Below are 14,516 nucleotides of genomic sequence, written 5' to 3'. Positions count from 1 at the left end.
AGTTCTGTGAATGAAAGTGAACCACAGTTCCAGTTATCTTAACATGCTGTTGTATTTTGGGATTGGAACTGTCAAGCTGGTAACTGGAGCAGCTAGATGGCTGAAGGTCTAATAAGAGTTTTCTAAAAGGTCTTAGTGTGGAAAGTGCAAGTACACTGGAAAGACCACATTTTTTGAATAGACAGACGTGGGGCTTTGTGAAGTTAACCTTATTAAAGCCTCTATTTCTTTAATCTGCATATGGGAATAATAATGTCTCAGTCGAGCTGGTGTTGGGATTAAAAACATCATACATCAAATATACAGTAAGCATATAATAAACGCTCTACAAATGTTAGCTGTCTTTCCCCCTTAGTAATTATTACCTCTAAGGAAATGGGTATGAATTCTTTTGACACTTTATTTGCAGGGAATTTAATGAAGTTGATCTTTAAATTATGTATCTTTATGATTTAAACCAGGGGTTGGCAAAATATGGCCTGTGAGCCAAAACTGGCCTTTTTTTTTTTTTTTTTTTAAGATTTTATTTATTTATTTGATATATAGACAGAGACAGCATGAGAGGTAACAAAAGCAGGCCGAGTGGGAGAGGGAGAAGCAGGCTTCCCACTGAGCAGGACCCTCGGATCATGACCTGAGCCGAAGGCAGACGCTTAACGACTGAGCCACCCAGGCGCCCCAAAACTGGCCTGTTTTTATAAATAAGGTTTTACAAAAACTTCTAGTTTTGAAGGAACACACCATGCCCGTTCATTTATAGAGTTCTACGGCCGCTGTCATGCTACAAGGCAGGACTGAGTTGCTGGAACGGAGACCACAGGGCCTAGAAAGCACGAAATATTTACTATTTGGTCCTTTACAGAAAAGGTTTGTTAACTCATGATTTAAGCCATTCTAACTTTCCTTAAGTGAATACTTTCTTTTATATTTACATATACCTAGAGAGATATATATATTCAAAAAAACAAAACAACTTAGGATAGAAAATGAAAAAGATGAGGTAAGAAGATTCTCCTAGGATTTAGAAATTGCAAAATAAATATTAGGTCGAAGAATACCTGAGAAATACTTGAAACTCCAGGATAAAGCTGAGCTCTAATTCAGTCAAGACAGTATATATTAAAGACTATTTTATAAATGAGATTTTCTACAAGAGGGACTATTACTTCTGGACCTGGAATACACCTTAAATGTGGAACTTGGAAGAGTGAATTCAGGAGGCAGAAACTTGGAATATTATTTATAACTTGGCAATGAAAGTGAACGAAGAAACCACATTAGTCAGGCAAAATAAGCTGATCTCTCTAACTACAGGTAAAATAACATTTCAAACGTTGAAAAATGTACACAATCAAAACTGTACAGAGTAGAGGTTTAAGCAACCATTTCCCCTAATTTTTGATGTTTACATGGAACGTTCTTCAAGCAGCAAATAAGTTACCAATGATCTTGACAGACTGAAATGATACATCTTTACCACAACATAAATTAATTCTCTCAGTGGGAAATTGTTAAAATAGGCAAGGTGTCAGAAAGATTTCTTTATGTCTGAGGGAAAGGAAATGATTCCATTTCTTCCAAACGTTCTTACATGAAAAATAATAAACTCTCACTTTTAAACTGTCTATTTTCATGGGGTTCTATGGCACCCATTACTAATTGGGGCAGTCATGGTTATCTGGTGCTGGCCACGAGTCACTTCACATTAAGTCAAGTATAAAACACTCTCCGGTATAAAACTGCCCCCATAATTCATATTATATACGAATAAATATTCATAGAAATACCCAGAAAAGCGGAGCACAGAGTTATACTATGTTCTCATAGCATTCCTTAGATTTACAGAGCAAATATTACACAAAGATCCTGGAAAGTAAATCTTCACAGAATAAAATATAAGGGAAATATGGTGACCTATGTAAAGGAATGGACAAATGCCCGACACAAATGAGCCAATTCATCCTCTACAGGAGGGTGACGCTGATTCTGTTCCTGAAGCAACTAGTTGAAAACTCCAGACCACAGAGATGAACATTTATTGAATGCTGGGGGTATACACATGCTCTCACACTTAACTCACACAAGAACCTAGATAGTGGGTATTATTAGTGATGTGTAAAGGGAGAAGTACAGATAGGAACTCTGATCCGTCTGTCTCGCACGCCTGTCCTATCTTCGAAATGCCTAATCGTGATAAAACACAGGGTGTCTTATCAGCCATGAGTCTCCCAAACTGCCCTTAGAAAGGAGGTCCCATAATCAGAGTCAACTAAGTTTGGGAAACTTACTAAATCCTTCCCTTGGAGAATAACAAGGCCTGCATTAAAGAAATCAGTGTACTTTGGTCTAACCCATCCCTTTCCCTATCTTATTAGGAAGTGCCTTTCCCTCCAACTACTATTTTGTGAAGTAAATATTCTGAAACACAATTTGAGAAATACTGCTGTAGTCACTTCCCTTGATAGGAGATGGCTGAAAGAGAGAGCTGCAAACTGTCAGAGAAAAATCAACTTTTTAGCCACAGTCAAGGGGGTGATGGTACAGAGATGATGGTGTGATTCTAGGTGGCTTCTCTTTGCTCTCAGGATCAACCCACAGTGCCCTGGTCCCCGCCGAATGCCCTGGCCTCGCCTCACACGGGTCAGCTGGCCTCTTTCAGTACCCGCGACCTGCCAGGCTCTTCCTCACAGAGCTTCTGCAAAATGTTCCCTGGCGGGACGTTCCTCCTTTCCCTCTTTACCTACTTGAGTCCTACTTATCTTTCAGGGAAAGCCTTTCCTGAATGTCTGTCGGGATGCTCTCCTATCACTGAGTTCTATATAGCACTTGTCATGGTTAAGGTTATATTTATTTACTGCCTGTCTAAACTCCGACTGTGGGGCAGGGAAATATATTCCCTGCCTCTCGGATGGGAAAAAGAAGAGGAGGGATCTTTCCAGCCTCCTTTGACTGTCCTTACTCATTCCTGCTCAAGGAGGAGCAACTACTTAGTGGCTCTCTGAACTGGGGAGAAGGGGCTGTGCATGCTCCTCTCAGGGCGCAGGGAATACTCGGGTCTGCTCGGCCTCCGTGTAAAAGGGCGGTTTGGGAAATAAGTTGAATTCAGAGAAGACATACTAAGAGAAGCCCAAAGGTTATGGATCCAAGTTTCGTTCTGCAGTTTGGCTTTAGTCACTAATAAAGTTGATTTTGATCTTTCCTCTGGCTGTTGTTTAATTTTTCAGTTGCTTCTACATCTGGGAGGGGAAGACAAGAGTGTGCTTGTTGGCGCCCTACAATACCAACGTCTCCCACTAGGCCTAACCTCCTCCGGGAGGGGGATGAGGTCTCCTCTGGCTCACTATGGTAGCTTGGTGCCCGCCACACAGGAGGCACTCGGAATTTTTTTTTAACGTTCATTATGGAAAATGTTTAAAATAAGCAAAATAGGGAGAATGGTCTAACGAACCCCTGTGTACCCATCACCCAGCACCAACAATAATCAACACATGGCAATCTACAGATGGCAAAGGCTCAAAAAAATACCTATAAAACCATTATCACATACAGACTACACACGACAATTGATATTTCTTCAGTGACAGAGGACTAAATCAACAAACTCACAGAGACCAGTAAAGGGTCTGAATTGTCGTCGGTCCCCGGCCCCCTTTGCCCCCAGCATACCATACATCGCACTCACGCGCACGCTGTTCCCCAACAACTATCCCCCCGCACCCCTGTCCAGATGGTAGGGCCGAGCCACTCACCGGTGGGCGTGCTGCTGCGGAATGAAGAGGAGGGGGTGATGGGCGGGGTCACGGGAGGAGTAAGGCTTCCACTGCTGTGGCGTGGCGGAGTGGACACATTCCCTCGAGACACTGAGCTGGACAAGGTCAGCGAGAGCTTCGGCTGAATCTTCTTCTTTAGGGACTCCTGCTCTCGGCGGGCAGCATCTGTCATGAATCTGAAGCAACAACGGAAGGTGAGTAACCGGGCCCATCTCTGGAGCATGAGGAATGATGACAGCTCCCCCAAGTTTGACAGATGCCCCACCCTGGGAAAAGGGGCTTGTTCACAATCCCAAAGACTTACAACAGATTCCCTTTTCCTATGGGATGAAATAATCTTCCAGCTCACTGTCTTCAGGTTCCTCACGGGTAGGCCCCATTTCTCCCTGAGGCAAACCCTCCTCGCGGGAAACTTGTACACACAGACTATGTCTACACCCGCTGCAGTGCCTTGGGTTAGAAGGCTTCTTCTCTCTCAGAAGGTCCTCTCTTTTCTTTCAACTCATAGAAAGCCCACCCATTCTCAAAGTTCCCCAGCACTTCCAGGTGGAAAGGGCCTCCTTTATTGGTGGGTGGGCAGGATTTATTGTTCGTACTGCTTCACTGCCACTCTACATATGCGGCCTCCTGAAAACGGATTCTTTTTTGTCCTACTCCAGATCCTCAAGTTGTTATTTGGATTTTTAAAAATTTTCTTGGCAGACTGAAGGTCTTGTCTCCCTAACCGTTAGCTGAAAGGAAAGGACACAAGTCCCCGTAATTGCGGCGAGCACACTGCCAAGTCCATCTCAATTAACATTTATAGAAGGAGTAAATCTGCCCAAGCAGATTCCAGAAGAGAGCAGTACAAGGAGGAAGATGACTGCTACAGACCCATTTATGTTGTGATTTTATTACCCATAAAGGGAAAGGCGACTTTTCCTGATCATTTCACTTTGGAAACTTCAAAGTTATCCCTTCCACACTTCTGTTAGTAACATTCAAACCGTTCTTTTCTCACTGTATAACATTTCATAAATTCATGTAATACAAGATTCAAAACAATCTACGGCGTATCTCTTATCTAAAGAACAAATTTTTTTTGGACATCATACAATTTTTTTTTTTTAAAGTAGTTTCCCTGCCCAACATGGGGCTTGAACTCACAACCCTGAGATCAAGAGTTGCATGTTCTACCGACGGAGCCAGCCAGGCGCCAGCAAACTTTTTTTTGTATTATTGGCAGGCAGGCTCTGTCAGCTGCATTTCTGAAAACTGCAGCAGAAAGCCTAGCGAACAGAGTGCATGAAAGCATTTAGGGAATGAAACAGACACTGTGGTTGAAACTCACTGCCTTGGCTAAGAGGACATAACCATGGCCTTGCTCAAGTCCTCCCTGTACCCAACCCCCCATCGTTACATTCTATTTTAATACAATTCATCATTAACTCCATTTGACTTAAAGTGGTATTAATGACCCAACACATTTCACATTCTGTCTAAAAAATTTCTTAGTATTTGTCTTCATTATGCTAAGAAGTTTTAGAAGTCAACAGATAGTTCCAATGCCTGGTAAAAAACTTAGCCAATCAAATACCCAATGAAACAATATTACAGTATTGTTACAATGTCTTAAAATGTCTACTCTTATACTTGGAACATGGATGGCACATTTCTTGAATGGCTTCTGCAATACAATCTAGATATATAATAAACCAGATTTTTATGAAGAACTGAATAATAAAGCTACATGCTTTGCCTTGAGCTCTTAGGTTTTGTGCTACAAGATGGTGAAGGCTTATTTATATTTTTATTTTTTTTAAAGATTTTATTTATTCATTTGACAGAGAGACACAGCGAGAGAGGGAAAACAAGCAGGGGGAGTGGGAGAGGGAGAAGCAGGCCTCCTGCCGAGCATGGAGCCTGACACGGGGCTCAATCCCGGACCCTGGGATCACGACCTGAGCTGAAGGCAGCCGCTCAACCGAGCCACCCAGGCGCCCCAATGGCGAAGGTTTAAAAAGAATAAAGGAACACCACCACAAAACAGAATTGTTTGCACCTGGTAGCCAAGTACTCATTTACTTTCAGATGCAAAGTTGGCTCTACTGTTCTTAAAACTGTTTTCCACCCCCCGCCCCATAAACTTCTACTCAAAATATGGACTCTCAGAGAAAAGCAAAGAACTAGTGCTTTCTTCTATCATTCTAAGTAGAATTACTAACTAGCACAGTGCCAAGCTTCTCCAACTGGGGTACATGGTAGGTGGGGAGTGGGCAAAACCACAGGATAGACATACTGCTTCTTCCAGAAAGACCAATGGTTCTCAATGTAGGTAATTCAAGTCAGTTTTTTGTTTTGTTTTGTTTTTAAAGTAAGCTCTATGCCCAGCGTGGGGCTCGACTCACAACCCTGAGATCAGGAGTTGCATGCTCTATTGATTGAGCCAGTCAGGCGTCCCTCAAGTCAGTTTTTTAAATGGTAAAAGAAAGCAGATACTCTGTGGAGTAGAACATAAAATATGCATCTTGCACCTTAGTGAAGAGTATGGGACTTGGAGCCAGGCAGACCGGGGCTCCAGCCCTGCTTGTGTTACTTACTATGTGACTAAACCTCTCTAAACCTCACCTTTATTCCCCGTAAAATGGGACTAATGACTATAGGCAAAGGGTCAACATACATCTTTTCCCCTTCTGCTGGAGAATTTGATCTTTGGTTAAGCTCAGGTAATCTGCTAAGATGGTATGTTAGCTATGCTAACAGTCAACACTCCTTAAGATCACACTGACCCCTAACTGGTAAATCGCTTCTGGACTTGGAAGAGTAAGAAACCATTTATATAAACTGGATAGGAAGTCAGAGCCTAGACTTCCTGAGTGGTGATCTTGTACCTAGTACGTCCAAGCGGGGAACCGAGGAGTATGCCCGTGGAGTGTTACAGGACCTCTGACCCCTCGTCTACCAGGGCAGCTCTCACCTTTGCCTGCGGAGCATCTTGTCTACCTTGTACCAGTGAGGACTCCGCAGAAGGCATGATGCTGCCCTGCTGGCAAGCTGTGGCTCTGCCCACTATTCCTCTGACGAGACCCAGTGCCCACCGTGGCTTCTGGTTATCTTGTGAGTCTGAATGTTCGTGATCGAAGAAAATCACCCATTGATGGACCGGATAGTGCTGACTTCAGAGGACGGTTCTAAAGATTAAATGAGGTAGTAGTGCTTGGGTGGCTCAGTTGGTTAAGCGTCTGCCTTCGGCTCGGGTCACGATCCCAGGGTCCTGGGATGGAGCCCCGCATCGGGCTCCCTGCTCCGCGGGAAGCCTGCTTCTCCCTCTCCCACTCCCCCTGCTTGTGTTCCCTCTCTCGCTGTGTCTCTCTCTGTCAAATAAACAAAATCTTAAAAAAAAAAAAAATAGCTCATGCCATTTATTGTAAAATACTCTCCTACAGCTCAGATATAAAACAACAACCATAAGAAACCACAACAACGTGCCCACACATCCCCTACCTTCACCCCAACAGGAGTTTGGTCAGCTATGGATAACAATCTATTTTAGGCTTATATCTGCTAAGTCCTTTCTAGAAGTGAGAACGAGACATCATGTTAAAAGCATTAAACATGAAACTCATAAAGCACTTCTGCCAACCTTCCTCTCCCTCCACCTCCCTCCTCCTCTCTTGGATTGCTGGTTGTGAACTTGCTCACAGCTCAACTCGTAAATCAGGGCAACCCTGCCATACCAACATACACAGCTGCATGATTTATTCCCGGGGACCACACACACACACACACACACACATACACACACACACACGCACACCCCACGGGCACACACCTTGGGAGTGGTGATTACAATTCACCAGCTTCTCACTGGCAATACTGCCCAGCTCTTCCTCTTTCACTTATCAACCATGACTTTACCTATTTTTTGATACCTATTAAACCCCAAAGTTTTAAAGCAATGTTCCACCAATACAGCTCTTTGACAAAAGATGGGCAGATTCCCAATGGCAAGGCATCCCTTGGGGAGCCAAGTTTATAAAGAACCTGATGCGACAGAGGAAGGCTGTGAGTACAGCCAAGAGCGGGAGACTCGAGTGGTTTGGCTTTGACCAGAAAGGCAGGTAAATCTACTTCCCACCTTGAAGGCAGCTGCACTGTGACACATCCTTGAAGGACCACAGCCCCGATCTTTCCATCGTCCCTATTGGAAATGTCCCCCCGTATTCCCACGGCTGAGAGGGAAGTCAGGCTTGGGAAGCCACATCACCCTGTGGTCTGCGTTTTTCTTGATGCGTTTTGACATGATGGGTCATCTTTTCTGAAGCCTTCAGTAATAGCAGCCAACATGGGGGCGCTTCAGAGCTGGAAGAAACCCAGGTAAGACAGATCGCCTAGTCTAACCCCCTCATTTCTCACATTAACTGGGAACTGAAGCGGAGCGACCTGTGCAAGGTCACTTTGCTGGCGGGGGGCAGAACTGGCATGAGAGAACTTCAGCCTCAGGGCTGCACCCAATGCTCCCAGCTCTGCCATGGGCATGTCAAAGACCTCGGAGCTTTCTTGCTTTTGCTTCAGAGTCCTGGTCTTCAAGGTTGAAAGGGCTCAAGGACCCAGAGCTTAGGGCGTGGGGCAATGTAGAGGGAACCCCTCTGGGGGTTTATATGTTGGAAGTGGGGTGGGTTGGGAGACAGGAGGCCTCATTCTCTCCATGTCGGCCAAGCTCTGCTGGGTGGGGCTGCCTGACTCCTGGGTGGGGGGGACCCTGGCTTTGTAGCCTCACGGGGCTGTGATGTGAGGAAGCCTGGCTGTGCCCGCCTCCCTGAATTCTTTCTGCTTTGCAATGGGATCTGTTGTAATCTCGTAGTAGTAGTGTGCTATTGTGGGTTTGTACTGGCTTGTGAGAGCTGGTCATTAAATTTTCAGGGATTCTTGCGAGCCAGTTGTTAAACACCCATTATTAAAAATTAAATTATGTGAATTTATAATTAAGTATATTTTTAAAAAGGTAATATGCAAAGCTTATCAATTCTTATTTTATCCCATTTTACTATTATTTAAGTTTTCGGGGTTATTTGCATTAATATCCTACCTCTTTGCTGTAATTATCATATAATGGTGTGCTACTATACACCTCTTCCCAACTCTGTTCAATGACACCATGTTGGTAGATTGAAGTTGTTCCACAGTGGGAGTATTTACACCATGGAAATTGGCAAATATTACCAATCAGGGCTTTTTTTCTCTCCAAAAGTCAGTTATTCAACATTTATCAGAACACCTTGTAGTTATTATTATTGTTTTTTTTAACGTAGAAAAGAGCACTTGAACCAGACTCCTTGCCTACTCACTAACAGAGCCAATCAGGGAAGGGATAAAGAATATATAATAAAGTCTTCCTTTCCTTTTAAAAATTATTAAAATATATATCATTGAAATACACTTATATAAACATTCTTATGGGTTTGTGGCTCGTGTTTAAAAACTTTTTTCAAATTGTGGAATATACATGTACACACACACACACACACACACACAAATGAGTGTACATATTGACATGCGCCGCTTAAAGAATAAAATGACAGTCTATAAACTCACCAGCCTATGAAAAAAAAATATTACCAGAAATTTTGAAGTTTCCAGATACAGGTATGGTTGATTTTTCAGGGTATTTTCCTTCGAGTATTGCCTTTCTACACAGAGAGAAAACTGAATATTTCTTAAGGAAAAAAAAGTCACCTGAGAGTTCATTCACTGTTGACTAACAGCCTGGAAATCTGTGGCCAAGCAGAGCCATGTTTTCATTTTGAAACTGAAACTGCTGTAAGATTAACTTTAACTTTCCTACAAATCAGAAATGCCCACGTTACTTTAATTTAATATGGCCATTTGTAGTAATATTTGTTATTGCTAGGGGAAGTACATATTCCTTAAGTAAATTTTCAAGACTCCATTATAAATCTTTTAAATCCTTAGACCACAATGTTCATTCAGTCTGACATGGTGAATGTGGAAACATGAATATAACACCACAGGGGGAAAATGTCAAACTGCTGGTCCAGGGAGACCAGTTTCAACCACAAACTCAGGAAATTTACAGATTTCACTGGAACCTGGGCAGAAACCCCACTGCCACCTACTCTATGGCCAAACACCTGGGCCTAAGTGTCCTGCTGGGGAGAAAACCACATGGCTTTCCCTGGCTCTGGAGAACCCAGGCATGGAAGTGACCACTCGAAACTTGGGTCTCTCTCGGAGAAACTTGAAAAGAATCCAAACTACGAGATGCATGGTGTGGTTTGGTTGTTATTATAAGACTCTGGAGAGAGCGTGTGGTCCAGAGGCCTGAGCTGTGCGTCGGAAGGCTTGTTCTGGGGCAAAGAAGCCAGTGGCCTCCGGAAGTCCCAATGCTCTCTGTTCTGGCCTTGGTTTGTCTACTTGTTAAAATGGAAGCGTTCAGGGGCGCCTGGGTGGCTCAGTCGTTGAGCGTCTGCCTTCGGCTCGGGTCATGATCTCGGGGTCCTGGGATCGAGCCCCGCATCGGGCTCCCTGCTCAGTGGGGAGCCTGCTTCTCCCTCTCCCACTCCCCCTGCTTGTGTTCCCTCTCTCGCTGTGTCTCTCTGTCAAATAAATAAATCTTAAAAAAAAAAAAAAAAAAATGGAGGCATTCTGTACTATGGTGAGCGCTGTGATTTGTGTAAGACTGATGAATCATAGGCCTGTACCCCTGAAACAAATAATACATTATACGTTAATAAAAAAAATTAAAAATAAAATGGAAGCGTTCTGGCTTTATGGATATATGTAATATATCACCCCTAAGTTCCTTCCCAGCTCCAACAGTCAATGATTTCAGCAACAGCATTGTGCAGTGAACTTTTATTTTTAACCTCAACCCGTTGTAAGAAGCGAATGTCATATTGGGAGCCTGTACACATATGTATAATTAGGTCTGCAATCTGCAATTTTGAAATTTCCAAAGCTCTGAAAACTGGAAAACTTTTTTATAAGTTTGGCAGAATTCATTGGGAGACAAACCCTGAATTGAACTGCTTAAAGGCTACTTACACTATTCATTGTATTTAATGTAAATATTCACATGCCTCACTGTACAAATATTAATGTGGTTGATTCCAGGGGCTGCCCCAGACCCTGCAGGGAGCGTTATGTAATATGTGGCATTTGCACCGTATTACCTTTCTGAAATCACAAAAAGTATGAAAAATTTCTGAAGTCCGAAAAATTATAAAACATATCTGGATGCGAAGAATTTTTATGTAATTTGTCTGAAACAAAAATTTCATGAAACAATCCTTCCTACGTGTGATATACTCTGATATCTTTCTATTCTATTTCATTTTAACAAAATATCCTGGTCACTGATTTCTTGACCTACTAACAGGTCAGAGCCTGAGTTTGAAAATATTAGTGTAGCAGTTAAAAGGGTGGTGGGCTTTGGAGGTAGACCATTTGGATTGTAATCTCTGCCCTATGCTCTCCAGCTGTGTGACCCTGGGCCAGTTACCTCTCTGTGCTTCAAGTTCTCTCTCAGTAAAGAGTGACATGTTAGTCACAGGTCCCGTCCTACAGAGTCGTTGTGAAGATTAAGTGAGTTAATACATGTAAAGCATGTATTTGACCTTGATAAATGTTAGGTTCCTGGTACATAATGGATACAAATGAGATTTGTTCTGGAAATCCTAATTCACAAATCTTTCATCTCTGACACTTACATCAGCAATTGGTTATTTCTGAGCTGAATTACTGAATAAGAGGATAAGCACTTGCCATCATTAATTCTGCTGATTCTGAAAGCAAAGAGCCACCCTTACTGATTCTGAGCATATTTATCACCCTAGTGCTGCAATCACAGGAACATTTGAGAAGGTACTTTTAGTAGCTAGAATACAAACATAAGGTCCCTCTGAGGGACAACATGCTTGGGGAAAAGGGTGCTATCTATAAATCCCCACACTTCCTCTTTACTTCTCTGAGAAGGACCAAACTAACTTCTAACACGGCAAATGACAGGAGACCATCCACACAGCTAGCTGAGAGAAAGACGTCTTTCGATGAAGTTTAAGCCTGCCCTCGCCTTGGGAGATTCCTAAAGTTGCACAGGGCCCTGTCTGGTCCACAACCAGACCCTCTGTACAAAGCGTCGCATCCAGCTACTTCATTGGAAGTCAAAGCTTTGTTCTGCTTTTTCAATGGCCCCTTGGGCATTGCCATTTCTCAGTGAAAACAAATTTGTGAAACCCAGAAAGCCTTTGAGGAAAACTGCAGGGGGGCTGGCAGGTAGACCATGAGGTTCCAAGCACTCCCAAATCTGGTAACTCATGGCTCCAGACACAGGATTTCTGACCTGACAAGGACACAATCGATCTTTCCAGTGCAGAGTCCAAACTGTCCATTACTGATTTTTGTTTTGTCTGACTAGTACTACATGCAATCCAGGACAAAGATGGACAGAAAGCCAGTGAGGAAGTAAAACCACCCACAGGACATTTGAATACAGACCGCGGGAAATGAGCGCGGGAATAATGGGTACATTTTGGCATGCGATCATGTGTGGCCCGCATGTCAGAAGATCTGACCGCTCCTCTCAGTCGCCTTGTAATGATGGCTTTCAGAACACACATCTGCTAATCAGCTCATGAGGTAAGTCTTCACATTTTAGCAGCAACTTAAAGCCGCAGTGCAGCTGAAGGAGTATTTCGTTAAAACAGCTGGTCAGTGAAACATAACCTGTAAGCAACAAGTGGAGTAATTGCTTGTCCACACCCCTTTATTAACAGAGGGCGCTTTTCTGGTGATCACTGGGAACTTAATAAATAAATGTTCTTCTCAGTAGACAAAAGTAGACAAAATTTAGACTCCTGAGTAATGCTAATTTCAGAAGGTTTCTAATCATGTTTCCAATAAGCATACGTTTCACTTCTCATTCCAGAGATATTTTTGACTTCACAATCTGAGGTCAATGGGGTAGATTTTGAAGCTTCATAAAAATTTTTGCAATGTCACCAAAACTCTGAGCCTCTTTTAACATACTGCTATTAAAAATTTAATGCTAAATAATAAAACTAAAAGCAGCACCAGGCAAAAACCCACACCATCTGATCAGATCAGTGTGGCATTTAACTTGTGAGTGAGGGTTTTCTTGCGTGTGATTTTCATCTGATATTCACATGGGTTGTGGGCATAATTTGTGAAGTACACAGCCAATGAATCAGATTTTGTTCTTGGGTACCAAACCAAGCTGACAGATTTATTGCATTAAGTAAGACTTTTCTCTCTCTTTCCCCCTTTTCTTTATCTGACACATACAGAATATTGTTCCTGGACTCTGAGGTGTTCTGGTCTAATCTGCACAAAATAAATTAACATCGAGGGCAAGCCAATTTCCTATCAGATTTTGTAGCTCATTTTTCTTATAAATTTTCACTTTATTTTTGGGGACAGCAAGAAGGAAAAAGAGAGGGGAGTAAGAGGAAAAAAACCAAAAAGCCAAGAGGTGATTTTAAAAATATCTACTCTCGGGGTACCTGGCTGGCTCAGTTGGAAAAGCACGAGACTCTTGATCTCAGGGTCGTGAGTTTGAGCCCCAATTGAGTGTAGAGATTATTTACTTATAAATAAAAAAACAAATCTTATCATATTTCCTTTCTTTTTTTCTTTTTTTCCTTAAGGCAGCTACAGTTAATTTATATTTTCTATGGCATCTAGCCTGGATATTCTAAGCCTTTAAAAAATATTTAATAACTAACATTGGTTTGCCAATTTTTATATTACCAAGTGCCGATTTTTATATTGCTTTATCTACCTACCATCTACCATCACCAGCCTCTCGTTGAAAAGAAAAAGCCATTTTAACATAAAATAGGAGGACATAATCTTAAATAAAATAATCTTTTCTTGAGACAGATTGCTCTTTATTCTGTGATTGTGTTAAAAATAAACACAGGAAAAAATTTACTTAAAAATTTTTGAGATGCAGGGATGCCTGAGTGGCTCAGTCGGTTAAGCGTCTGCCTTCATCTCAGGTCATTATCCCAGGGGCCTGGGATCAGTCTCACATTGGGCTCCTTGCTTAGCGGGGAGCCTGCTTCTCCCTCTCCCTCTGCCTACCACTCCCCCTGCTTGTGCTCTCTCTGACAAATAAAATCTTACAAAAAATTTTTTTGAGATGCAGAGAAGCTACAATATTAAATGTAATTTTATCATTATTTTATAATCACATCATTTGTACACTGTATTGTTTATAGTATAATGTTTATAATTATTCTCTAGATACAAGCTATTAATAATATCTACCTTTATTGTCTATCACTGCCATTGCTAAAAATTCTGTTTCAAGGAATGCTGACCAAATGGAACTCCTACATGTGGGAGGAATCATTTGCAATATGCTGAATGAAATGAAAGAAGCCAAAGAGAAGAGTACCCAAACCCAGGAGCTTCTCTAAGAGCTGGGAGCAAGGTGGAAAGAGCTGAGGGTCCTCCTACGGCAGGGCACACAGGGGGCCATGGGGTGCTGGAGGCTCCCTGCTCCCTGGCCCTGCATGTCCTTGGCAGCTTGGAGACTGTACACCAGTGAAAACATCCTGATGAACAGCATCATTCAAAGACTAGCAGCTGTTCTGTGAATAGTACTTAGAAATGATTTTTTTTTTTTAAAGATTTTACTTATTTATTTTGACAGAGAGAGAGAGAGACGGAGAGAGGGAACACAAGAAGGGGGAGTGGGAGATGGAGAAGCAGGCTTCCCGC

At 42.5% G+C, this 14,516-nt stretch overlaps 1 protein-coding gene across 2 annotated transcripts in view; it reads right to left on the bottom strand.

Moving 5' to 3' along the window:
- JAZF1 (JAZF zinc finger 1) overlaps nucleotides 1–14,516 on the bottom strand; it is a 324,380-nt gene that overhangs the window by 44,671 nt on the left and 265,193 nt on the right. For both annotated transcript variants that reach the window (XM_032401881.1, XM_032401882.1), the window contains exon 3: nucleotides 3,750–3,946. In XM_032401881.1, coding sequence (XP_032257772.1) covers nucleotides 3,750–3,946 — 197 coding nt within the window. The remainder of the gene's footprint in view (nucleotides 1–3,749; nucleotides 3,947–14,516) is intronic.

Source organism: Phoca vitulina, unplaced genomic scaffold, assembly GCF_004348235.1.
Source record: "Phoca vitulina isolate PV1807 unplaced genomic scaffold, GSC_HSeal_1.0 scaffold4, whole genome shotgun sequence".
NCBI classification, from domain to species: domain Eukaryota; kingdom Metazoa; phylum Chordata; class Mammalia; order Carnivora; family Phocidae; genus Phoca; species Phoca vitulina.
Note: the sequence above shows the minus strand (reverse complement) of the source record. Positions and strands in the feature narration are given on the sequence as shown.